A 27,803-nucleotide genomic window follows, 5' to 3' on the forward strand; every position below is an offset into this window, starting at 1 on the left:
ATGTCGAAACAGTGGAGAAAACGGTTACAAGAACATAAATCGAAGCAAACAAATCTAATTTTATTAAAAACAATAATATAAGCTTCTACGAAATTTATTCCGTTGCAAGATTTAACGACCCGTTTGGTTGATGGTAATGAAATAATGGAAATGAAATGTTGTAATGGCAATAGTAATAAAGGAATGGATATGAGAATTGGTAATGAAGATTCATTTGTTTGGTGTGCATAACTAAAAATGGTAATAGAAGATAATATTACATTGATTGCATTTGGTTGTTAGTAATAAAAAATGATAATGACCCTTAGTTTCATTATTGTATATTTGTATCTAAAAGCATTATTGTATCTAAACTATTCTATCTAATGATTCTTTTTTAATAATAATATTTTTTTGGATAATGACATACATTACCTTTTTTTCTTCATTATTTTTTTTCTTCAGTTCGAAAAAACATTACCTTATTTTATTAACACAGTAATACTTCATTACCATTACAGCCTAATACCGGGTTGTTTAATGGTAATAAAAATGGCCCTTTTTGATAATTTTATTACCATCCATTACCATTGGAGACATCCAAACAACCAAATTTTTTATTACTTAATTTTATTACCATTGCTGCCCTCTAATACCATGTACCAAACGGGCCGTAATTATTTATGATCTTTGTAGGTCTATAATGAAACTATTATAAAAAGAGAGAATAAAATAAAAAAAGACAAAGTATTTGGATACTCGCTTGAATCTTGGACAAATACAACTTTTTTTTTCTATTAAATACATTATGTAGATACTCAATCGGGCCTGAAAACTCTTCAAGATTTTGCCTTATTGCATAGTGGATACCTAACTGGGCAGTGGCGGACCCAGCTAGGGTCAAGGGGGGCAGTGAACCCCCAATCTGAAAAAGATAAATGAGCTTTAAAAAAAAAAAAAGAAAATTACTGTAGCGACCAATTGGCGACCACTTGACGAACATACTTCCCGTCGCTAAACATTTAAAAAAAATTAAAAAAAATAAAAGCTTTTAGCGACCACTTGGCGACCATACTTCCCGTCGCTAATTTGCTTTTCCTTTTGACGACGATTGTTTGCCCTCGCCTTTCCGTAGCCTCAACCGATATCCGAAAATTTGACCCCCCAATTTGAAATTCCTGGGTCCGCCACTGTAACTGGGCATGTGAATACCTGACTAGATATTTATCTTTTTTTCTCCATTTTACAATTTGAATCTTCCTAATAAATTAAGTGATTTCCTTTACTTGAACCTTAAAAGTTCATATCAAACATTTTGTAACTAGAGAATAATTCTAACTAAGCATAAATTCAATGAAAATTTAATGAAATATAAATGTATAAGTTAAATGACAGGATATTATTGCATGTATAAGTTAGCGAAAGATAATAAAAACTGAAAAAAATGAGAGAAAGTTATTTATGTATAAATTAATGCCCAAATAAACTAAATTTCCGACTTTAGATTACTAAAATATAATTCCCACTTTACGTCCACATAGGAATGAGAGTTAGCGGGAAAAACATAGGAGATAAGGCAAATATTTATTAACATTTTCAAAGTAAGAACTACCGGTAACGTCTGTAATTTTATATCTTTTAAAAATATCACATATCATATTGGACATGTAAAATTGTCGGTAGTGACAACAATGTATACAAAATAATTTTTTTGTAGAGTTAGTATTACTTAAATATCATATTAATGATATTTGCTTCTAATAGTTGAGAACAAAGTATCTCTAAGGTGTTCAATGTTAATAGTTATTTAACAAATAAAATCACTGTCATATGGAGTATATGATTTCGAATAAAAAAAATAAAATCACAATTTGTGGGTGAAAAAATTTATTTGCCCTCTCATGGGGATTTGAGTTTATTTCTTTATTACTTTGAAAAAAAAAATACAAATAATCTAGCCATCTCTCCATAAACTATCAAATGACCAAAGTACCCTCTATTTCATTAAGAAAACCCTAGCGACTAAGTTATCACACCACCGATTTGTAGTAAATTACTTATCCATAACAATAAATTTGCCTATTTTTAAGTAAAAGTTTTAATAAATTGTATAATTTTTATTTTTGAATATAAAATGATTACTTAATCTTTATATTTTTCATATTATTAAATACTTATCACTCTAATCTTTTAGAAGTGTATTTAATTCTTTAATACATAAATTTTGCAAATGAACATTTTGGGCCCTTGTTAAAAAAATAAATTATCTATAATAATATAACATAAAATTCAAAATCTAACAACAAATTACATTTTAAAATGTATGTTATTATTTTATTTTTATTTTATTTTTAATTTATTATTCTTTTTAAATAGGAAAAATTATCTAGAATAATCCAAGTTATTTATAATTTTCCTATCATAACCCACCTATTAATTAACCATGAATAATCCCAACTTTTAGGGGTATTTTCCTAGAATAAATCCGGTAACTGGATGATTTGCTATAGTAAGTTTTATTTTTTTTAAAAAAAATAAATTAAAATAAAATATCGAAAAAAATGTTAAAATTGTTTTAAAAAAATTCTATGATCTTTTTATTATTCATAATTTTTATGTAAATTTTTAAAATTTTTTAGTAATTTTAAATTAATTTCAGTTTACTATTTTGATGAATACCTATTATAATAGGTTATATGTACGCGTGGTGGTTGAAGCAAATTCGCACGAAATGGATTAAACATGCACAAACAAAGGATATTCCAAGATCCTGGCGCATGGAATTAAATGTTGAGAACTGGACTACCAGGCTTCCTATTCACTCAACTCTACGCTTCTCCCTTTGCACTCCAAAGGAAATATCAGTCTCTATGGATGGGGTGGTGTAGGTTCTTGAAGACGCTCAAGAACACGTACACCAAGGCTGGGCAAAACTGGCCCAAGGTAACCCAATTGCTAGGCAATTGCAAAGGAAAACACACTTAGTGAATTCTGAGATTTTTATTGATCATAACGTGTCTTTTACAATGAATGAATCCCTATATATAGGATTTAATGTACATGATCAGAACAAGGAAGAAATACACATTTAGGCAACTAACATAACGGTCATTTGGCTCGTGTGAACTACACGTGCAAATAAAAAAAATACACAGAAACAGAACACAGCTGCTGGTCCTCTGTCAGTGTTCACCTGCTGACTGCACGACCTTCACCTCGATTTTCTGTGCAATTCCGATGATTGTAAGGAGGGTTCTTGGGCCATGTCAGCAAGACCCATGTGGAGAGATTCCAATTCTACCCTCCATGTCCTCCCCCAACCTCCGGTTACGTCTGTGCTGCTCTGTCAAGGTGGCCTGGTTGTCGATATTGGCCAGAACTTTCTATATAACCAATCTTGCTGTTTCTGTTGGCCTTCCTTGTGCTTGCTTTCTTGTATTTGTTTTTCCTTAATTAGTTTCTCTTGATCTTGATTATTTTGGCTTGCATTCAATTCATCATAGTTCGTAGATAATGGTTTGCTACTCGAAAAATCAGAATTATCACTAAGAACTTCAGAAACATCAGTGTGGTTTCTGTTGTTCATGTTGTTCCTTTTGTTGTTGCTGTTCCTTGGTGTCCTTGAGCCATTATTGCTGCCTTCATATGAGCCCAGCTGGTTTGGATCATCGGGTTATCTAAGTTTACCCTAGGCAATTATTTTTAAACCTTGAATTATTCATGGTTAATTAATAGATGAAATTATTGTTAAAAAAAATCATGGAAAGGTTAAATTATTAAATGTAATTTTTCCTTTTAAACATGTGAGAGTACTCCCTCCGTTTCCTTTTGTTATTCCCATTTGCTTTTTACATAGTTTTAAATGAAAATTTTAAATTTTAATATCTTTAAATATATATAATAAAAAATTATAAAAATACATGATAGAAAAGTATATATTAAAAAGGATTTAACAAAATTTTACATGAATATATTTTATATTATAAATATGTGTAAAAAACATTAATCAAGAGTATTATTCTTTTTGTTTCCAATTTCCATCCTCTTGCTTTCAACACTTTCTCAAATTCCGACGATCTCTCCCTCCTCTCTCTCCCTCCTCTCTCTCTCTTCGACTTCTCTTCTCCACTTTCCCCATCTCTACTATCACTTCTTTGGTTTTCCCCAATTCCCACACATATAAACCCTAGATCTGAATTCCATTTTCTTAGTTTTCTTATCAGTGGAGTATAATTGAGTGGCGTAAGTCCAGCATAAGATGTGCACGGATTTTTTCAATCACCTTAGATTTCGAAGTTTGGTTCTTTAATGGTCTTTCTTTTTTCTGCTTAACTTTTTGTAAATTGTACTCTTGTTTGTTTTAATTGTAAATCAAAGCTTTAATTGTATTATCATGGATGGTGTTTCGGGTCCAGCTACTCAATCTGAACCCATTTTTGATAAATCAAGGGTTTTAGATGTAAAACCATTGAGAACTATGATACCCATGTTTCCAAATCCTCCTCAAGCTCCACCATTTGTTTGTTCTTCACCATTTGGTCCTTTTCCATCTGGGTTTACCCCCTTTTACCCCTTCAGCATGGGCCCACCTGGGGAAGGGAGACATCAAGATGGTGCTGCTTATGCTACTCCTGCCGCCGCTGTTCCTTTGCGCTCTTTTGGAACTCCTCAAATGGGTGCTCATTTCTCTAATGGAGATACAGATTCTTCTAGAGATATCCATTTTGGGGATGGTGGGTTTCATACTGTTTCTGGTAGGAAAAAGCGTGGAGCTTACAAGATCCCAAAAGATGCTGCAGAAAAGAGGGCTGAGAGGAAAGCACGAAAGGAGGCAGCTGGAACCGAGATTCGGAAACCCAATTTAGCTAATGTTGTGGGCTTACCTCAAGAACAAAGGGAAGATGGTAATAGAGAAATTGTTTGTTTTGTTTTAATGAAATTTGATGCTGTTAGGAGGAGATTAAGTCAATTAGAGGATTCTAAGGAAGCATCAACTGGATTAATTAAACGAGCTGATTTGAAAAGTGGTAATATAATGATGACTTCTGGGTTTAGGACTAATAGTAGGAAGAGAATAGGTGTAGTTCCTGGTGTTGAAATTGGTGATATTTTCTATTTTCGTATGGAAATGTGTGTTTTAGGTTTGCATGCTCCTTCCATGGCTGGTATTGATTATATGACTGTTAAGAATGACATGGAAGATGATCCTCTTGCTGTAAGTATTGTTTCTTCAGGTGGGTATGATGATGATGCTGATGATGCTGATGTTTTGGTTTATACTGGTCAAGGTGGTGGGAATTACAGTAACAAGGGTAAAGAAGCTTCTGATCAGAAGCTTGAAAGAGGTAATCTTGCTTTGGAGAGGAGCGCAAGGCGAGGGAATCAAATTCGGGTTATTAGAGGTATTAGAGATACAACTAATCCCTCACTTAAGATATATGTTTATGATGGTTTGTATACTATTCAGGATTCTTGGATTGATAGGGCTAAATCTGGTGCCAGTCTTTTCAAGTATAGGATGGTTAGGTTACCTGGGCAGTTTCCTGCTTTTGGGACCTGGCAATCTGTCTTGAAATGGAAGGAAAGTGTTTCCTCTAGGCCAGGATTGATTCTTCCTGACCTTACTTCAGGTGCTGAAAGTCTTCCTGTTGCACTCGTAAATGATATTGATGATGTAAGGGGGCCTCCTTACTTTACATATTTGCGTTCTGTTAAGTATTCTAAGTCACTTAACTTGTCTGAGCCAACTTATGGGTGTAATTGTCATAGTTCTTGCGCTGCTGGTGATCTTAACTGTTCTTGTATTCGTAAAAATAGTGGGGATTTCCCGTATACTGCTAATGGAGTTTTGGTGAGTAGGAAACCAATGGTGTATGAGTGTGGACCCTCTTGTCCTTGCTTTACTAACTGTAAGAATCGAGTGTCACAGAGCGGTCTTAAGGTGCGACTAGAGGTTTTTAAGACTAAGGATAGAGGTTGGGGCTTGCGTTCGTGGGATCCTATTCGTTCTGGAACTTTTATTTGTGAATTTGCTGGTGAGGTGTTGGATAAAGCTAAATATGATCGAGATGAAAGTAGTGATTGTAGTGATTATGTTTTCGATACTAGTCGTGCTTTTGATAATTCATTTAGGTGGAACTATGATCCTCCGTTGGTCGGTGAAGATGCAGTTGGGGACTTGAGTGAAGACTTTGACATCACTCCATTGGTCATTAATGCCAAAGATTCCGGAAATGTTGCTCGCTTCATGAACCATAGCTGTTCTCCTAATGTTTTGTGGCAGCCTACTGTGTATGAACAGGATGGTGAATCCCTTATTCATATCGCATTTTTTGCGATGCGACACATCGCTCCCATGACTGAGCTCACTTATGATTATGGTATATCTCAGTCTGAAAATAGGAGGAAGCGTTGCTTATGTGGTTCACCAAAATGCAAAGGATTTTTCGGTTGACATTATCAAAGTGTGAAACTGAAGGTATGCATTTTATTAAATTAGATACTTGAAAACGATGTTGTTTCTTTTCTTCAGCTTGATATGCCCTTGTGTAAAGTTGATGTTTTACTATCATTGCTACTATGTTGCATTAAAATATAGCTGTAACTACGAAGTTCTACCATTGGTTTCATCTTTTCCTTTGAATGAATTGTGCTTATAGCATCGTGTATTTAGATGATATGTGAGTGTGATTGCTTCCCCTAGGTTGAGTTTGGTTCCAAAGAGGGAACATGAAGCGTAGCATAAATCTAAGATCTTGTTAAATTTGAATGCCTCGATGATTTGATGTGATGGTTTCAAGACATGAAAGAGGAGTTGGCTTGATATTTTTTTTTTGTTGAGCACCTTGGATCCAAATAATCATTTTACTATATATTGGTAAGATAGGTAGCAGTAGCAATAGCCTCGGGCCAAAAATGTACCGGCACATGAGTCTCAAACATTAGAGCCCGTGCTACCTCAAGGAGAGTACGGTTCTTACGTTCAGCCACCCCATTTTGTTGTGGGGTGTCGGGGCAGGAAGTTTGGTGGATAAGGCCATGGTCTAGAAAGAATTGTTTCATTGCCATTGAGATATATTCATCCCCATTATCCGAGCGAAGAATTTTTAGTTTTGCATGGAACTGAGTAAGAATCATGTTATAGAATTTGACAAATACATTAAAAACCTCAGATTTGTGCTTTAGAAAATAAACCCAACACACTCGAGAATAGTCGTCAATAAATAACACAAAATAGGAAAAACCATGATTGTCAGTATGTGGAGCTGGGCCCCATACATCAGAATGTACTATATCAAAGGGTTTGGGAGCACGAGTATTTCTAGGGAAATAGGACTGTTTATGACTCTTTGCTAAGATACAAGTTTCACAATCTAGAGATGCAATGTTCTTCAGAGAAGGAAAGAGGTGGTGTAGATAACCTAAGGATGGGTGACCCAAACGCCGATGCCAAGTCCGCAATTGGTGAGCAGGAGATCCATGAGCAAGCATTGCACCACCTTTTTGAATTACCGCATCAATATAGTATAGGCCACCTTGTTCAGTACCATGCCCAATGATCTTCCCCGTCCGAGCATCCTGTACAACACAATGATCAGAGGTTAAAATCACAGTACAATTTAAGTCCTTCGTCAACTGACTGACCGACAATAATTTATGAGACAAATTTGGGATGAGCAGGCAATTTTTGAGATGAAGGGAGGAAGAGATGTTGACAGCTCCAGCCTTGGCAACCGGTACACGTGCCCCATTAGCAGTTTGGATGTGGGTTCGGTCAGTAGGGTGGGTGTATATAAAATCACTGGGATCGAATGTCATCGTATCGGTGGCCCCACAATCAAAGATCCATTGAGAGTTGTTTGGATGTCCAAGAAGGCACTTAGGAGTGATGGTGTTTGGGCTGGAATGGGAATCGGGTTTAAGGAATTTAATTGGGCCTGTGCCGGTTTGGGAAGAGGAGGAGGGTAGGGTTTTAAAAGGGGATGGACTGGGGCTATAAAAAGGGAGGTAGGGTTGGGGATTTTTGATTCTCCCTTTCCCTTCCCTTTGGCTGACGGCTCTCCTTTCTCTCTCTTTCTCCTGTTTCTCACCATTCTTATTCTCTGAAACTATCTTTGCTTCTCCTTTCTCTGTGCGCCATTCTTCTTGGTCATCTGAGTTTTGAAATGATGTTGGCTGATCTGTGGCACTGAGATTAGCCTTGCCGCCGGTCCGGTTAGCCGGTGCCTTGGTGGCGGCTCTCCTCCTCTGTAGATCGTCCCACCACTCAGGATATCCCACAAGTTTGAACCACCCCTCCTTGGTATGCCTAGAACCTCCATAGTGGGTGCATCGGAGTTTTCTCCGGTCATCATCTTCTCGGATTCTTTGGTAGGGTTTGTTTCTCGTGGAGAGACCTGAGCCAATCTCTGAGGGATTCGTTCCCGGTGATGAGACGCCGGTCATGATTTGCCGGCGTGTGACCTCTCGTCTGATTGTTGCATATGCTGTTTCCACCGCCGGTAATGGTTCACTGTTTAATATGTCCCTTCTCTCTTTGTCTAGATCGTCACTAATTTCGGTGAGAAATTGGTATAGCCTTTGTCTTTGGATGTATTTGTTGAACTCTGTTATATCCTGTGGACAATTCATCGGATTTGGCATTCTTCGATCTATTTCTTTCCACAACATGTTAAGCTTACCATAGTAAACTTCAATAGTGTCATGGTTTTGTTTCAAGGTTGCTGCCTTAGAACTCAAATCAAAGATTTGTAGTTCATCCCTACCACATCCTAAGAGGCCTTCAATACCTTGCCATAGGCTGTGTGCTGTTGTGTAGTCCAGAAATTGATTAACGATATCTCCGTCTATGTTTTCGATTATCCATGCGATAACCATTGCATCTTTTTGTGCCCATTGGTTATAATTGGGATCTGATAATGGTGGGGGTCTGGCAGTGATGTGATTGAGCCGCCCCCGGCCTCCAATGGCAACGTGCATCAATTTGCACCATTTTGTATAATTGTGGTATGTGAGTTTTTCTGAAATTTTGATTGATGTTGGGGTTTCTGTTTGGTGAGTTGAATTGTTAATTTTCTGGAACATCTGGAACATTTGTTCCATTTGTTCCATGGACATTAAGGTTTGGTGTGTTTGGTTTTCTGATGAATTAGCCATTTTGAGGTAAGAACAGGTAGATGATGATGCCTGTCCGGATTCGAACCCTAGGGCTCTGATACCATGACATTCGATCCCAGTGATTTTATATATACCAGGTAGCTTGGGATGAGTTATCCCACATCGATAAATTGAAAATGGTGTGCACGCTTTATAAGCTATTAGAGACCTTCTTCCCATTGCCATATGGTTTTGGGATGGTATATATCTCCTTGGCTTATGAAGTGTGTGCACCTCGTGTTCCCCCGTTAATATGCTGGCATTCACAATAAGTCCAGCCTAATTTAACATGGTATCCGAGCCGATGGTTCGATCAAAAATTTTAAAATGGTAGGTTCGAAAAGAATGACGTTCCTACCCTAATTGATTACTCCCACATGCGAACTTGACGGGGGTTCGCATGTGAGGGGGTGTTGGGATGAGTTATCCCACATCGATAAATTGAAAATGGTGTGCACGCTTTATAAGCTATTAGAGACCTTCTTCCCATTGCCATATGGTTTTGGGATGGTATATATCTCCTTAGCTTATGAAGTGTGTGCACCTCGTGTTCCCCCGTTAATATGCTGGCATTCACAATAAGTCCAGCCTAATTTAACACTATAATGGGTTTACTCATAACTAAGTGTTTGGTTATTCTTTGTACTCATGTTAGACATGAAAGTGTCTAGCGTTTGACTTGACTAATCATCTTAAAGTTTCCTACTTCAAGTGAAATGAAGAATGGCTTATGGTTAGTTTAGAATCCCCTGAGGGCTGCACTATATTATGGCTAGTTTGGCATCTTAGGTTAATAATCCTAGGGAAAATTATAACTACTAAACTTATTGAAAAGCATAACTTTTAAAATTTTACATCACTTGATTCGCTGTCTTAAACAAGGGAAATATTGGTTTAAAACTACCTTCAAGATGTCTGAAATTCTAGATGTCTTTAAGTTTTTATCATCTACCTGTTTTGAGTAGTTTGTGAGCCCAAAGAGTGTGAATTTAAGACTTCTTTAGCTTTGTTTGACTTTGGGAGGGAGAGTTTTTGCTGGTGTACATCAATCTGCATTTCATCATCACTATAGTCTTTGTCAATGTCTCCCTTGCCTATATCTTCGTTGAAAATATCATGGCTGAACCACACCTACTTGATTTCCTCTTGGGTAAGCGATCTATCCTTGTCTATCGGAACAAGAGGCTTAGAATCCTCATGTAATACCCTAGATTTAGCTTGAAAAAGGATTGATAGACTACTCATATCAATAAGGTACATCTTCTTTTCTAGGGAGCCTATTTGTTAAGAACTCCACAGTTAAGCGTGCTTGGTGGAGAGCAATCTTAGGATGGGTGACCTCCTGGGAAGTTTTCCTGGGTGCGCACGAGTGAGGCCAAGGTGCGCTGAAAAGACTTGTGTTAGTTTGTGGGGCTAGTCTATAGTCTCCAAGAGTAGTCATCAGCGGTCCGAGGGGCCGGGGTGTTACAAATGGTATCAGAGCAACCCTGCGACCGTGGCTGATAGTGTTCAGTGTACCTAGCGGAGGGAAAGATTCTGAAGTTATGGTCCAACGAGGACGTTGTATTCTTAAGTGGGGGTGAGTGTAATACCCCAGATTTAGCTTGAAAAAGGATTGATAGACTACTCATATCAACAAGGTGCATCTTCTTTTCTAGGGAGCCCATTTGTTAAGAACTCCACAGTTAAGCGTGCTTGGTGGAGAGCAATCTTAGGATGGGTGACCTCCTGGGAAGTTTTCCCAGGTGCGCACGAGTGAGGCCAAAGTGCGCTGGAAAGACTTGTGTTGGTTTGTGGGGCTAGTCTACAGTCTCCAAGAGTAGTCTACAGTCTCAAACATATTCCAGTTGTGGTAAAATTAAAAACCTCAACAGTGCAATTTGGTGATGCATGCGATATTTCCCATTTGGGTGGTGGAAGCATAGAAATATACAGAAGAGAAAGAATGCAAGGGATAGCTAGTACAACAATAGATTATGCTTGTTGGGCAAGTGGTGGCTTTAGCACATGTAAATGGTGGTAGGTAGAAATTAAAACTGAGGTAAAACTGAAATAAATAAATCTAATCAAAAGCGAGTCAATTGAGCAACCAGAGTGGTGTCATATTGCTTTATTTCTTTTTGTTGTGTCCTACTGCTCACGTTATTAAGGGGGAACACAAACACTGTAGACGGGCAATCTCGACTATTCTCGAGTATGGCTTGGAGTTTAACTCATCTTTCCATAATAAATTTGGTTTATGTTATATCGAAATGTCATCTTATGTTTCATCTACATGTGCTCGTCTATTTTATTCTCGATAATCTGCCTAGTAGTTTAGACAAAGGTTTTAACCCATCTTGTTAACAGGTTTTACAGAAGCAGCTTATGCCCATTGTGACATCTCTGAATCATCTGCGTAATCAAAGGATCCGGGAGACTTGACCATGATTCTGTATTTTTCTGTTCTGTTATGCGATTCACAGAATGCTTTGTTAAGCGACAGACTTTTCCAATGTGGTTCCCGACTCGTAACCTGTTTGTAGCCCAGCATAGTTCGTTAGTATTCTAGCTGTGAAGCTGTTTGTTTAAATTATGTATAACCATTATGCTAGTTTCTCTGTACTCTATAGTGTAGTAATAGTTGTTCTCGACGTGTAGTTTGTGGGTGCTTGTAGCCCCTATGTTGGCGACTAGTAACTTTTCGATAGAAGCCATATTTGGCCTTGTTAGATGTTCAATAATCATCATGATTTTGTTGTGCCGGAAATGTGGTCTTGCACAAATGGGCATCATAAAGCCTATGACTTGTCTTTTTCGTGGATGCTTGTTGCCCATATTTTGGGTCTTGTTTCCGTTTTGAAATGCTCGTATCCGATTGTGACATGCTATGTAGGAAAATATCACTAGCAATAGCAAGCATAATGGAACGGAGGAAATATGACATGTAGCAGCACACTTTCTCTTTTTCTTGGTTTATGTGCAAGTCCCTCGAGTTTGCAACTTGGGGATGGTGGAATGTAAAAGTGAATGTTATTTATACCTAAAATTTCAAAGGTCAAAGGACAAAGAGAGTATTTGACTAATCAATATGTGCAAACTTGAAAATGATAGTTATTTGCGATCTCGAGTTTTTAGGGCTTTTGACAAAATAATATCTAAAAGCCTTAAACTCGAAACTTTTTTTTGTTAAGACTAATAAAATTTTTGGCAAATAACAAGTGGTAATCCTGAGGTTTTGGGTTTTTCACGTGGTAATCAAAACTTTTAAAAAATTCATACTGTAATCCTAAGGTTTTACCAAATGGTTTCACCGTAACCTTTTTGCACATAAAACGTTAACAAACGTTAATTTCAATGCTGTACGCCTATTAATGCGATTCACCATTTCAAATGCCATCAGTTTCAATCTTTTCCCTCAAAACAAAAACCCTAATTGCACCATCTTTGGATTGGAGGAAAAAATATGATTTAGTTGAAAGATAGTAGAGTTAGGGTTTATTTTTTGGTGGAAAAGGTTGCAACTGATGGCATTTGAAATGGTGAATCGCATAAATAGACATATAACAGTCTTAAAGCTTCGAAATTAATGTTTGATAACGTTTTATGTGCAAAAAGGTCACGGTGGAACAATTTGGTAAACCTCAGGGTTACCGCGTGAATTTTTTAAAAGTTTTAGTTACCACATGGAAAACCCAAAACCTCAGGGTTACCGCGTGGATTTTTTAAAAGTTTTGGTTAACACATGGAAAATCTAAAACCTTAGGGTTATCACGTGGAATTTTTCGAAATTTTTTTCTACTCGTCTTAGATCTATGAATATTATTTAATTAAAAAGTCTCAATATAATTGTCAAATCTATTTTATTGAATTAAAAAAATTATTTATAAAAAGTCATGTTTACAATTAAAGTTCAAAATTTGTATATAACAAAAAAATTAGCCAAAAAAAAAAGATTTGTATGTTTGACTAGACCCAAAAAAAATATTTGTAAGACACTATTATTTTAAATAATGAAAATTCCTAATCAATTATCGTAATTTGTAAATCACCATAAAAGCCAAAAATAATAATAATAAAATAAAAAAATCTAAAACGGATAAATTAAAATAACAAAATTCTCACCCTATTAAATTCTACCACATAAGGATGATTTATAAATAACCGTAATTTACTAAGACCTTCCCTTTAAATAAGTGTAAAGTACATAGGAGTTGATACAATCATACAATTCACAAGTTCACAAGAAATAAAAAACCAAGACAAAATCCAAACATAAATCTTGAGAGGTGATTAATATGAAAAGTAAAAATAATACATAAATTTTCGAATAGGAAGGCTCTTATTGTGTGAATATTTTTATTGGACTGATTTAATATATATCTAATATTTTTAAATGATTATTTATAATCTTAAATTACTCACGTTTTATTTTGAATTAATTATTTGGATCCGCCTTATGATTAGAGGTGTTCATTCAGGTTATTGGGTGGATTTCGGGTTAGGTATTTCAGATTGATTTGAAATCTGATTTTGCGTCCATATTTTTTTTCACATAATTATAAATCATTTTCAAAATCGGGTCAAATTAAATTCTATTACAAGATCAAGTAAATTTCGAATCATCGAGTTTATTTTAAACAACTATAAAACGGTCTATGTAAGACTAGCTGACTTAAAGGTAACATTTTAAAACGTAATTCCTTCGTTCTAAAATACTTGCAACGTTTTGCTTTTTCACGCAGTCCAAAGTATTAATTTAATCCTTAATATCTATAATTATGTATAATAAAAAATTATAAAAATTTAATTTTAATAATCTTTATATCGAGAGGAATCTAACAAGATCCCATTTAACTATGTTTTAACTTATAGATTAAAAATTAATTATAAATTATGAGAAATGAGTTAATATTGTTGCCAATAAATTGGAGGGGAGGAAGTAGATTGTAGTGTGCTGTGAGCGTGAACTATGTATAGAAACTTTTAGTTAATTCTGGAACGTTCGAGCATGGCCTTCAAAATCTTCTCCCCAAACTGAAAGCACAGCAGTTTCTTGAACGTTTTCTTGTTCTAAATAAACAATCCTCAAACAGAGCTCATATCTTTATTCTCTCGCTGTCCTCTAAATCTTTCTCTCCTTTCGTCGAGAACTTCTCTGTTTCTGCAACAATGAGGTATATAATTCTCGTGATCTTTAATTTTATCAATGATATCGCATGCTTCTGAATTTTGTTTTGTGATATTCGTTTTGTTTGTAATCATTTAGTATTGTGAAATTCAGATTATTCTAGCTTCATACGATTTTTTTGATGAAATTGGAACTTGATGCTTTTTTTTTTTTTTTTTTTTTTATCTTTATCAATTCATGTCGAATGCTTCTGAATTTTGTTTTGTGATATTCGTTTTGTTTGTAATCATTTAGTATTGTGAAATTCAAATTATTCTTGCTTCAAACGATTTTTTTTGATGAAATTGGAATTTGATGCTTTCTTCTTTTTTTTTTTTTTCTTTCTTTTTTTCTTTTTTGTTTTTATGATGTGGAATTGGACGATTTCATCTGCTTACCCTGCTAATTCTTGAGTGCACAACAGAAATGTTTGTCAGACTATACTCCAATGGTGAAGATGCATGCTATGTTTTAGCACTTGCGATTTTAAGATTAGGTTTTGTATTCGTGACTAGATGTAGTGTACTAGAAGTTTCTAAATAGTTCTTTTCCAACTTTTTTAGTAACACTTTTATTATTAGTTGTTTCATAATTGGTTGTTTTACTTAGCGTAAAGTATTACTTCTACCTATATGAGAGTTACAATTCTTTAGACTTGTATAAAAGTAGATTATTAATCAGTGGCCTGGAGAGTAAATTCAGAAGTTCCAACTTGTGTATGCACACTGTACAAGAATTGACGACTCTAATACTTGTAAAATACCATGGAAGCCTATTTACTAGAATTTACATATTGGCCTGACAAGTGTGGGATACAAATACATAATAATTTTTTGAATTTCCGAAGTTTTTATCACACATTGGATGTGTCCAGAATCAGAGTACGCGTGTTGATCCACGCTTCGTGTGAACATTTCGCTTTCTTTTGGTCTACAGAAAAGTGTTATGGACACTTTCACCTGTAATTTGTTGTATGTGTGTCCATTTAATATATAATTAGTGCTACTTGTTCCCCTATTGGTGCCTCTCACAAATTCGACCTTAGTTTTTAAGGGTAAGAGAAGCTCGAGTAGCAACATGAAATGTTGATCTATGCTTACATAAGATGAAAGCACAGTATGATTTTTTCCCACGACGTTCTCAGGCACTACTTGTCCTTTGTTTCAATGATGTAAAATATTTTTAGCTCTTTGATTTTCGATTATAAAGAACTTTATTTATATGGCACTTGAAGTTAACGATGTTTGCTATTAAGGATTAATCAAAAGCAATTTCTTTAGTTTTCAGTTATAAATTTTCCTTTGTACGTCTCTTATGGATCAACATGTAAGAGTCTACATACGACACCACATAACAAAATTTCTTCATAGAGATGGATCGAAAATAAATTTATCATAGGACAATTAACAATATGTTCTCTTTCATTGCACTTGTTAGTTAGAATTATTTTGTTTATTTTGTATTGTGGATTGTTTAGAAGGAAAGGATGGAAGGTTTGGATTACTAGACAAGGTGGTTCATATTCTAGAACAAGATTGGGGTTTTGAAGGGTTTCTATTTTGTGTTTGGTTGAAGGCTTGAACCTCAAACAAGGGGTTGATTTAGGTTTTTCATTTTAGAGTGGTCGCAAAACCTTTTTAGCTAAGCTAACAACTTCATCATATGTAGAGCAAGGCAAGATCATCTCTGTTTGCAACTTGTTTAGATTGACCTTTTGTAAATCTAGCAGTTTCATGAACGTCTTTCTCTTACAAGTCACTGCTTAAGCTCAACTTCGCAATTTCTTGCGCATAGTTTTCCATGAAAAGATCATTGCATAGGAGATGCGTGAGAAACGTAGTCTGACCAAATTGTCACAAATTGTGGACAATGTCGCAAAACCTTTTTGGCTAAGCTAACAACTTCATCATATGTAGAGCAAGGCAAGATCATCTCTGTTTGCAACTTGTTTAGATTGACCTTTTGTAAATCTAGCAGTTTCAAGAACATTTTTCTCTTACAAGTCACTGCTTAAGCTCAACTTCGCAATTTTCTTGCGCATAGTTTTCCATGAAAAGATCATTGCATAGGAGATGCGTGAGTTTAACGTAGTCTGACCAAATTGTCACAATTTGTGGACAATGCACTAGTGACTCTACGGCATCGTATAAAGTGTCCTCTGTCTACCAGAAATTTCAATAGTTGTATATTGCATAAAGTTAAGAAATGGCGGGACATTAAAATTGTGTGGATGTTACTAAAGAAGAGTTGAAATACGTAGATAAGAATAAAAGAATATGGTAAAAATATTTCTATAAAAGAAAATTGTAGCAAAGTAAAAGGGACTGATTTTGAAGAAAAGCGCGACAATCTCTTAGGACTAGGGGCATACACATGTATTTTTTTTTTAATCAAAATATCATTATGTTGTGTCTCGGCAGTTTGACACTATAGTACAATGATAGCAAAACAATAAGCATAATTTTAGTTTGAGTTGCTTCGGTTTAAATTTAATTCCTACCAGATACTAATTCATATTGGGTAAAGGGAAAAGAGGTTAAATTCTCAAAATAAGCAAAGTTACTCCCCTTAGCATGAGTGGATTGAAAGATTATGCTAGTTGATCAAGAATAGCCCTTTAGCTTTTCTTGTGGTTATGCCATCACATTAAGTTGCTGTAAGACAAATTTGAAAATCATTACCAATATGTTTTTTGGCAGATTATGAAATAAAAATGCTGTTGTTCTGTTTTGTCGCGTTTAACTTATGTTTTAAAATTATTGAATAACAACCATTATAAGTTAATCTATTGTTAGTCATTATCAACTTTTTGCAATGTGTTAGGTTTTTAAAGGTCTGTTCTAAGCTCTAGTTTAATGTTTGTCCTAGAAAACATGAATTACCATGATAAAATGAGTATTTTATCAAGCTGATTCAAATTGCAATTCCTACGAAACTAGTCGTAACACCGCAAGGTGTCTCATTTGAGACATCGCAACTGTCAACTGTGATGACATCCGTGATTTTTGAAATGGGTGGAACACTGTTGGGGTAAGCTTATGTAACGCCGACATATTTGATTGAGTATTAAGTGGAGAAACTTGTTTGGGCTTTCATTTGGCTATTTCTATGACAAATTGACAATATGCATGTAATTTAGGACTCCTTGAAATTGTGTATACCAGCAATATTTAGACCTGAATCTTGTATTGTTTTTGATTATGATAATATAATGCAATGGATTTTGTTAAGTTCCAAATAAATTCTCATAATTTATCATTATTGTAGTCGACACCCATCAGTCAAGTGGGCACAAAGGTCTGACAAGATCTACATAACTATTGAGCTTCCTGATGCCAGCGATGTAAAGCTGAAACTTGAACCTGCAGGAAAATTCTTTTTCTCAGCTGTGAAAGATGGAAACCCTTATGAAGTCGACATTGAATTGTTGGACAAAGTAAATGTAGAGGTGTGTTATTTTTTTTGAATTGTGTCGTATTTCCCAGAAAAATATGCAGCACTTGACTTTTATTTATAAATTAAAATCTTAGGAGAGCAAGTATAACATCGGGGTGAGGCATATCGTCTATGTCATTCAAAAAGCCGAGAAGAAATGGTGGAGCAGGCTGATAAAACAGGATGGGAAGCCTCCGGTTTTCCTCAAAGTTGATTGGGATAAATGGGTTGATGAAGATGAAGAAAATGGTAAGCATTGTTGTATATTATATGACTTGATTTTCTCTCTTAATTTCTTGTTTCTAACCACTGCTTGACTTTGCACAGAGAGCCATCTTGATTATGATGATATGGATTTCTCGGTAAGTTTCTTGCTCAGTGTCTTTTAGTTGCTGTAATTTTTGATTTGAAGTTTTAAACTTGCACTGATTGCCTAGCCACAGCAGAAGTTTCGACTTGTTCTTTAAGCGGCAGTCTCTGTTATTGCTAGTTCTTAATTTCTTATACGCTTCAGCCCTCGTATTTTTTTTCATGCATCACTTTTAATACATCTAGTTTCGTTCTTTGGGTGTATTTTTTTCAGCCCTCGTATTTTGTTTTATAATGTTAGTTCCTTCTGAATAATTGATGATGTTGTATCATTTTCTTAACATCTAGTACCTTTCCAGTCCAGACTCCAGAGAGATTTTTATCATACCTTTTATTTTGACACCGAGATTTTGTAAGTAGGATCTACTTTGCAATGGGCTATTGGGGCTATTGGGTGTGGTATTCCGTATTTGTTTTTGTAATATCTTTGTAGCCTTCTTCTATCAGGATGAACAAACATAAAATTTGAATTTGATCTTTTGGAAAAATTTACCAGCATGCTTTTTCATTTGTAGCTTTTTATCAAAAAAGGTTTCCAACCAAAGGCAACAAGAAAGTTATTGTCCTTGTTATAAACAACAGTTTTCCTATCAGTTATCAGTTACAGATATGTGAATCCTGGGTTGGCATGTAAATTTGCTAAACAACGGACATTTTGTATACTCTTCTTCTCCAGTAACATCTTATGAACTCATTTGAACCTGAATTATTCGTATATATCTTTGTCGATAAAGCTGTTAATCTGCAACTAATTGAGATAAATATTGTGCAGAAATTAGACATGGGTGGCGATGATGATTTTGATATGGATGAAGGTTAGCGGTGTACATAAAAGTTTAGTTATCTCATTTTTTTTCATGACTATTTAGTGAAGTTTAGGTGCTTGTTCTCAATTTGTTATACTGACTGTAGTTTGATGTAAAAGCATATATAATACTTAAGTGGGTTCAATGTTCAGTTAGTGTGAAGTAAATTCGTTTCATTTGTTAACGAGTGAACGAGTTAGTATCATTAGATATTGAAATTGATATTTTTGTACTATGTGTAGAAGAACCAAAGGAAAGTCAAGAGGCGGAAAAAGAAGAATCTGTGGCAGCAGCTGAAAAGGGTGACGCAAAGGAAGAACCCGCTGAACCAGTGGTTGAAGAGGCTAAGGCTTGACTGCATCAAGAGGTAGCAATGGTGGCAAATCGACTACCACAAAGAACTCCATATTTTGGTTCGTTGGTTATCCTTGCGTTCAATATTGTATGTGGAAAAGGTCTAGGCTAAGACTTCTATGTGGTTTGATTGATCATTAGTGGTGTGTCTGTACAAAAACATGTTTAAGTTGTATTCAGTTTCAATGTTGCATTTTGTAGGTGACCCTTATTCAGATTTTGGAATATGGTTGTTATATATGGCTATCCTATCCTTTTTCCTTGTGTTTATAATTTTGCAAGGAACTGTTCTACAGATAAATTGTTTTATAAGATTTTTTTACGGTGAGACATGTCTTTATAAGGAATTTACGTTTAAGAAAATAAGCGTTCTAATATCTAAAGTATTAGTTTTTAAAAACTATATAATGTGTTAAACATTATAAATAATAAAAAGTAAATATTTTAAATATGAATGTGAATTTAGTAATTTATTTTACTGTGTTAATTAATTCAATTTAAAATTATCTCAATAGAATTATGTTATTATAATATATACCAATTAATAACAACTAAAATTTTTTAATGATTATACTTGATTATATTTGTCAAGTAAAAGTACTTACCCTTTTACGTTTTCTTTTATTCTTCCCATATTTTCTATTTGATAATATTAAAATACTTTTTTCATTTAGAATCATTCTATTTTAGTAATCAATCGAATTTAAGAAAATGAATCTACTTACACTATAATCTATAGAAATTAACTATAATTTAATTTCTAATGTATAGACTTTATACACATCCAATAAAATTTAATAACATTATTATACTTACACTTTTTTTTGAATTTATTATTACATTTACATTCTAATGTGTAATTATTATTTATTTTGATTTATTTTCATATTTCAAATGAGAAGATAAAAAAAAAATGAATGGAAAGATTTTAAAATGTCTTTCAAAATTGATGCATATTAAAATAAAGACTTTATTTTCATGATTAGAAGGATAGGACGATGCACTAAATTTCAGTAACCAATGATTACTTTCATATTAGTGGAAGACGCCCACTGCACTATGAGCAACTAAAGAACATGAAGATAATTTATTATACTAACACTATTAGTCTTTATTAGCAATATCAATGCTAATCTACTAATTAACCAATTACTCCTTTGAGTCCGACTTCCATTTTCGGTTCACACCACATCCTTAAACCCATGCAATATCATGAACTTTTTTTTTTGTGGTCACCAATTTTCTGTCTTAATTTATTTTGAATTCGGTATATAATATAAAAAAATATTTTTTGTTTCAATAATAATTATTGTTGATATGAATTTATTTATTCTTCTCCAATAGTTGTTTGAAACATATTCTATTTTTGTACAAGTACTGTATAAAGTAGATTTGGTAAACTCGAGAACACAGGAGAGTTTATAAAATTACTTCAATGGCTGCTTTTGAAAAGTAGATTGTATAATCTTTGATTGGAGAAGGTAAATCTTTTAAATCTTATCTTGATGAATTTAGGACAGTTGTGAAGGATTTGCACGATATTGATGTTAGACTTGATGTTGAAGATTTAGACATATACTTATTATGTTCTTATTATTGTCTCAAAAACACTTTTGGAAGACGTTATATTACAGTAGGAAGAATTAATTTGAGTTGTGATGATGTGAAATATGCTCTTACATGAATGTTAATTGATAATTAGTTGTTATCAAAAATTTATGAGTTGAAAGACTGGTTGTTTGATAGAAGTAGAACTAATGATCATAGTAAATCTAATATTGGTGACATCATGAATTGATGAAGGTGATCAAAACCTAAATTTTCAAACAAATCCAAGACTTCTCATTGTTTTAAGTTGAAGGGCCATATTAAAAAAGATTGTAAAAAGAGGGTGAACTTCATTAAACTTTGATGTTGTTTAATTTTGTGGTTTGCATGTTTTTGCTTTTGGATCCCTAACTTTCTAAGTTTGAGTTGTGATTCCAATCAAGAACACTTACCAATGATCTTAAATGACCTATACACCGGCCATTTTAATAGTCCTAGTCATATATTTTGCAAGAGTATTTTTACCATATCGTAAAAATTTACAATTTACGCTAAAAGATGAAAATTTGTAAACATTATTTGCTATTATAAAAAGATTTATTTTAACTTTAATCATTTTTTCATTAGTAATAAAAAACGAATGAAAAAATATTACTACACTAAAACAATCAATAATTGAAATTGCATTATTGTAATAGTTGACCTTAAAAATTAACCTCTATAAAATTACCATTTCAGTAATAGATAAGGTAATACATTATGGCTTGACTTCACTTGCTTAATGTGAGTATAAATTGTTCACATTTAAGAAGTGCCCAAGAATATTAACTCAAATAACATAATCCATAAAAATGATCGTATAGCTTAGCCAATCAACTTTAATTAATAAAGTATAGAAAAGGAAAGTAAGACACACCCATTAACCAATTAAGATGGCAAAGAAACTATTAGGAGAGTATTTTAATTACCCGGCCAATTTCATTAACTAAATTCATCTGCCGGTCTTCTAAGAGATAGTCTTTCTAAGAGACAGTCTCTCGGAGAGACAATTCTCAAGTGCAGTCCATTAAAATTTAATTCCTATTCTTATTTTACATTTTCTTTTATGGGTTAACCCAATTAGATATAGTCTCTTAAAGAGACCGTCTCTCACAAAAATTTGTAAACTTCCATTTAGAATGTAGTTTGACCGTTAGATGCACACAATTCTATTCTTATTAATGAGTGATAACACTAACAAAAAAGTTATTTTCAGTTGGACCTAAATAGCAAAAATCATATGAAACTTTATATAAATTAATAGTGCACATAATTTAACGAAATGATTTACTTAGATTAGACAAAGAATATTCCTTCAAGGAACCGCACTATATTTATTTGATGGGCCAGTGGGTTAATATAAAGCACAACACACTATGAATTGGTGCATATTGTTTGTATTAAAAATGGGCACTTGGTCAAAAGAAACTTACTATAAATAGAAGACACATTAAGGGCTACATTCACAATCACCAACAACAAAAACAAACACTAAATTTAAGCAAAGAAATATAAATTACCTCCCAAAAACAATGGAGACCAAAGTTGGGTACAAGAAGATCATCCTTTCTGTATTTTTCATCCTTGCAACAGGTTCTACTTCTTCCATAAAAACTTTATTTTTTTTTTCGTTTTGCAAATTTTCACAACCGGTAATTTTAGGATGGTTCACTTTTAAAGCTAATAATCACTATGTATAATTATTATATAATTTCAAATATTGATTATTCTAAATTCAAGCGTTTCGAATTTCATAATAATTAAAGCTATATGACCACCTATAATGCAAATAATATATTTCAAAAAAGCATTTATATATATTTTATACACAAACTAATAACTTTTCTAAGGCAAAATTACCGTAAATAGCATAAATTTTCACTGATTTTTCTAGTATAATACCAACTTTTGATTAATTCTGAATAATTCTCGTGAACTTAGGGGATGTTTGCCTAGTATAAAGAGTACTAATTTTATTTATATTAGCTAATTTAACAAAAAAGATAAATTAAAAATGATATTATTCTAAAAAAACATCTCCTAAGTTGATATTATTCATAATTGATTAAAATTAAAAAAGTATTATTAAAAAGAAAATTAGCAAAAGTTTATATATTCACAATAGTTTTCTTTTTTCTAATCAAACAATGAATCTCAAACTTAATATTAAATAGTTTCCTAACCATCCTAGATATAGGCATTGGAGGGGGTTCATATCCATCACGCTAGATGATTTGTCTCCCTCTCATTTTATCGAATTTAGTAATAATTTTATTTTACAAAAATTAATAAAGTTTTATAAAAATGTATTTTATTAAATTTATTACAACGGTTGACTTAATGAGTAAACATGTAGTGATGCTGCAAATCCTTGCTGTGAAAGCACAACAAGACGGTGAAAACCCATTATGTGAGGAACATTTTGGGCACTCATGCAGCCCTGGTGCTAGACCTTGTTGTGCTCATACTGGACGTCAATGTGTAGCTACCTCTTCTAATGGCTTCCATTGCCAGTAAACACCATTGCTCGGCCGCCCGCCGCCCATCTCAACAATGGTGTCTATGTTACTCTACTCCACTGCTAGCTATTCATGGACTACCCTTCTATGTATTATCATCATAATTATGTCTTTTAATTAATTAATGTTGGTATTAATTAAGTTAAGTGCAAGTGTGTGATCTTAATTATTGTCTTTAATTAACCATTATATATATAATGGAATTGTGTACTGGCAGTGGTTGATTTGTGTCATAAATAAAATTGAAAACCTTGTTTTTTCATTTTCATCTCTTCATGATTATATTAATGTTGGAAATACTTCACATGTGAACAAGATCTCACATCAATAAAATAGTGGGTTGTTGACTTGCATATATAGTGGGTGAGCTAATCTTCCTACTACCATATGGTTTTGGGAAATAATGAACTTCACCAAGTATATGTGCAAGTTAATGCTCCTGACTCGTGAATTTGTAGGCTCAAGCCCACGGGTCTCCCGTGTCCACACGAGTGGGCCACGGTGAAAATTATGTGACGGATTGTCACGGCCTAATAATTAATTCCCCTTTCTTTTGTAGTATGTTTAATATGATCACTTTTTAACACTATTTATCATATTTATCATAATCACGTGATAAAAATTATTAATAACAACTTATTATAATTTTTAATTGTACACAATTAAAAATATTAATGATAGAAATAGCGAATTGGTAAATGTGTTTAATCAAATGAGATACTTAGGCGGAATAGTTAGGATAGACTAAGTGGGCATATATTTCAAAAAGAATAGAAGAAAAATGTAGTCCTATGCTATTGAAAAGTCGTTCTTTTAATATATAGAAGTATAACATGGACTTTTAATGATAATTTTATAGTGTTTGGCTTTAAAGTCAATCTTCATTATAAAAAATTTAATTAAATAAAAATATATTAAATATAGATATCTAGTTTAAAAATTTTGATGAAACTAAAAATATTATTTATCAATCAACGTCTAAAAATAAAAACTTTTAGAAGTACTCATTTGGTATTTCAAAATATTTTTACATTTTAATCATATTTAGTTAAGAAAATAATTATATGGTTCAGATTTTATTTTAATTAATGTACGGTTAAGATTGAGTAATCGTGGTTGTTGGCTTTTAAAGTCAACCACTATAGAATTACTTTAAATATATAAATCTTAAAGATAATTGCTAATTTAAAGGAGGCGAAATAATTAGACACAAAATTTTCATTATGAATTTTTTTTTTTAAAATTTTTTTTTTTATTCTCATCTTGACCATCTATTTATACCTATATATGATCTAACTACTAAAATGTAGGAGAAATCCTTGGTATAAGATTTGTTACAATTGCTATAAGAAACTTCTAAAAAGAAACTAACTCAAATTGCTCAATTCTTGATCTTTTTATTCAACATGTAGTATTCGTTTCTAAGTTATCTTTAATGAAGTGTACGTATGTCAACTTTCACATGTTTTCTTTAATTTTTTTGGGAAAAATTACCCAAAAAAATAATCTTTTTATAAATTTCTACAATAATCTCACTTATTGATTGACCATGAATAATCCCTATTTTAGAGGATGTTTGCCTAGAGTAAACTTAGATAACCCAATCACCTGCTATAGTATATAATTCACTAAAAAAATAAACAAAAAACTAATGTAAAATTAGAGAAAAATTTAAAAATTTACATAAAAATTTTGAATAATAAAAAAATTTAAAACTTTTAAATATATTTTTTCGATATTTTATTTTATTTATCTTTTTCTTTTAAAAATAAAACTTGCTATAGCAAGTCATTTGGTTATCGGATTTACCGTAGGAACATACCCGTTAAAGTTGGAATTGTTCATGGTTAATCAATAGATGAGATTATTGTAGAAAAATCATAAAAAAAATTAAATTATTCTAAGTAATTTTTCATTTTTTTTATCACATTATGTTCTTAGTTTTATAGAGAGAAACTATAACGGCTCGTTTGGTACATGGTATTAGAGGGCGGTAATGGTAATAAAATCAAGTAATGAAAATTTTGGTTGTTTGGATGACTTCAATGGTAATGGATGGTAATAAAATAAGGTAATGAAATTACCAAAAAGGGCCATTTTCATTACCATCAAACAACATGATATTAGGCGGTAATGGTAATGAAGTATTACTGTGGTAATAAAATAAGGTAATGTTGTTTCGAGCTGAAGAAAAAAATAATGAAGAAAAAAAAGATAATGCATGTAATTATCCAAAAAAATATTATTATTAAAAAAGAATCATTAGATAGAATAATTTAGATACAATAATGCTTTTAGATACAAATATAAAATAGTGAAACTAAGAGTCATTATCATTTTTTTATTACTAACAACCAAATGCAATCAATGAAATATTATCTTCCATTACCATTCTTTAGTTATGCGCACCAAACAAAAGAATCTTTATTACCAATTCTCATATCCATTCCTTCATTACTATTGCCATTACAACATTTCATTCCCATTACTTCATTACCATCAACCAAACGGGCCGTAAGTTCAAAGAGGTGTTTTAGCTATAAGGCCTCAATGATTTCTTTTGCGTTTCCTCCAAATTCAGCCTCAACACTCAACATAGCAATCATCTTTTACTTCTTGCTTCTCCAAGAAATTAAGTTTCTTCTTATACAAATGAAGTAATTATGCTGTCAGAATCTCCTGTCCATCCCGTATGTATCAGTATACGCTTGAAGGTCTAATTGGCCATTTTTTCCGAGCAATTGATCTGAACTCCTTTTCGTGAGATAATTTTAAGGTATCTCAAGATTTTGTAGATAACCTCCTCATGATGAGTTTGTGGCTTATGTATGAATTTTGCTAACAACTCCAACTGCATGACCTACACCAGGTTGAGTGTGAGACTTGTATATTGATTTTCCCATTTGTATTTAGTACCAGACTTGATCTACCATTTCTGTTTCTTTTAGTAATTCGCGGGGTGTTTAATGGGCTAGATAAGAGCCAGGTCGGGCTTAGGTAAAAATGGGCCGGGTTGGATAAGAGTAATATAGGCTTAATTGGGCCGGGCTTTGAGAGTTCGGCCCGATCCATTTTTAGTACTAAAATTATTTTTATCAATTTATAACAATTAAATTATCATTTATGATAATTAAATTGAAAAATATTAATAATCTCCTTTGACATTGTCATTTGTAATATTTAAATTATATGTTAATTATATTATTTAGAAAGGTTCGTTTCCGACCCTTATTGAGCCCTTTTATAGCCTGTTTCATTTTAATTATAGTAGAGCCCGTTTTTCTGCCCAACTCTTACAAAGCCCTTCTAAAAATGGGCCATATAAGGGCTCAAAATAGGATGTAGTACTTTCTTTGTGAAATGAAAATAGATGTATTTGATCTAAGTACTTTAATACCAGAAAGGTGTTGCGCGATAGCGGAAGCAAAGATCGAAAAACAATAATGAAATGCAATAAAAATTCAAACAAACAATAAAGAAAATCACACCGAGAAATTAACGTGGTTTACTATCAACGTGATAACTACATCCACCGCCACCGAGAATAAATTTTTCACTATAAACTGGGAGATTACAAGATAAACATGAGAAGCCACAACAATGGCTCTCCAAGCTTTTTCTCTCTTAGTTTTCCTCACTTTGTGTTTCATGCATCGCATGCCCTAATTCTAATTACATGAGGCCTTTATATAGTATACCTCATAAAACAAAGAAATTAGGTTAACAATTACAAAGAAACCGGCCACAAAACTAAGTAACCGTGAAAAAACTAAATCCCACAAAAAACACACTGCTCCGCCCCGCGGCCCGCACACTGCTCTCTGCTCAAAACAGAACCTTGGTCGTGTCCCGCGTAGATCTCTGCACCCCGCGCATCCGCGCCCTGAGTAGATCTCCACACCCCACGCATATCTCCGCACCCCACGCATCCAACCTTTTTGAACCACACTTATTCATTTTAAACCCAATCTCAGACTCGGTTCGAATTACAAAATCTCAACAAAAAGTACTTAAATCTTCCAAGATTTTTCATTTCAATTTCTTGGAACAATTTCTAAAAAAAAAAAATTAAAAGAAAAATTACCCATTTTAGAAAAAGGAAAATAGGGATGAATGAAAGAGGAGCAGCACTCTCTTTAGTTAGTATTTTATATGTGAGCAAAGGGTGTTGAGTGTTAGATTTAATGAAGTTAAAACGTTTGAATTACACTGAGCAAATCATAAGACAAACTGTCAAAATTATATAGGACAAAGTGTTCAAACGAGTAAGGATACTCGAACAAGCATACCCTTGTTCGAATGAGCACTTGCAATTAATGGCGGATGCACATTGTAATAATGGGTAGCATAACTTTTTTAGAAAAAATAATTTTTCTTTTTTTATCTTGTGCGTCAACTTTCTTGTTATATTTGATTTTTTACGCAATCTAATATGTTATTTTAATTATT

General features: G+C 33.3%; 2 protein-coding genes and 1 long non-coding RNA gene across 4 annotated transcripts; all 3 read left to right on the forward strand.

Annotated features, from left to right (window-relative positions):
- Positions 1-4,009: 4,009 nt before the first annotated feature.
- On the forward strand, positions 4,010-11,884 carry LOC130817305 (histone-lysine N-methyltransferase, H3 lysine-9 specific SUVH1-like). Its single transcript, XM_057682935.1, has 2 exons — positions 4,010-6,457; positions 11,485-11,884. The coding sequence occupies exon 1, from the start codon at positions 4,373-4,375 to the stop codon at positions 6,431-6,433; it is 2,061 nt and encodes a 686-aa protein (XP_057538918.1). The 5' UTR covers positions 4,010-4,372; the 3' UTR covers positions 6,434-6,457; positions 11,485-11,884.
- Positions 11,885-14,044: 2,160 nt separating this feature from the next.
- LOC130817306 (co-chaperone protein p23-1-like) lies at positions 14,045-19,543 on the forward strand. Of its 2 annotated transcripts, XM_057682936.1 has the most exons (6): positions 14,045-14,291; positions 17,552-17,732; positions 17,815-17,968; positions 18,047-18,081; positions 18,861-18,903; positions 19,137-19,543. In XM_057682936.1, exons 1-6 carry the CDS (start codon positions 14,287-14,289, stop codon positions 19,247-19,249), a joined length of 531 nt encoding a protein of 176 aa, XP_057538919.1. In that variant the 5' UTR covers positions 14,045-14,286; the 3' UTR covers positions 19,250-19,543. The 2 variants fall into 2 exon arrangements, with proteins under 2 accessions (XP_057538919.1, XP_057538920.1); XM_057682937.1 differs by lacking the exon at positions 18,861-18,903 and having other exon boundaries at positions 14,055-14,291.
- A 2,600-nt stretch (positions 19,544-22,143) lies between these two features.
- Positions 22,144-23,616, forward strand: LOC130817307 (uncharacterized). The gene is made up of 2 exons (XR_009043766.1): positions 22,144-22,428; positions 23,192-23,616. It is a non-coding gene; the product is annotated as an uncharacterized LOC130817307 (long non-coding RNA).
- Positions 23,617-27,803: the final 4,187 nt, after the last annotated feature.

Source organism: Amaranthus tricolor, chromosome 7 (assembly GCF_026212465.1).
Source record: "Amaranthus tricolor cultivar Red isolate AtriRed21 chromosome 7, ASM2621246v1, whole genome shotgun sequence".
Classification (NCBI taxonomy): domain Eukaryota; kingdom Viridiplantae; phylum Streptophyta; class Magnoliopsida; order Caryophyllales; family Amaranthaceae; genus Amaranthus; species Amaranthus tricolor.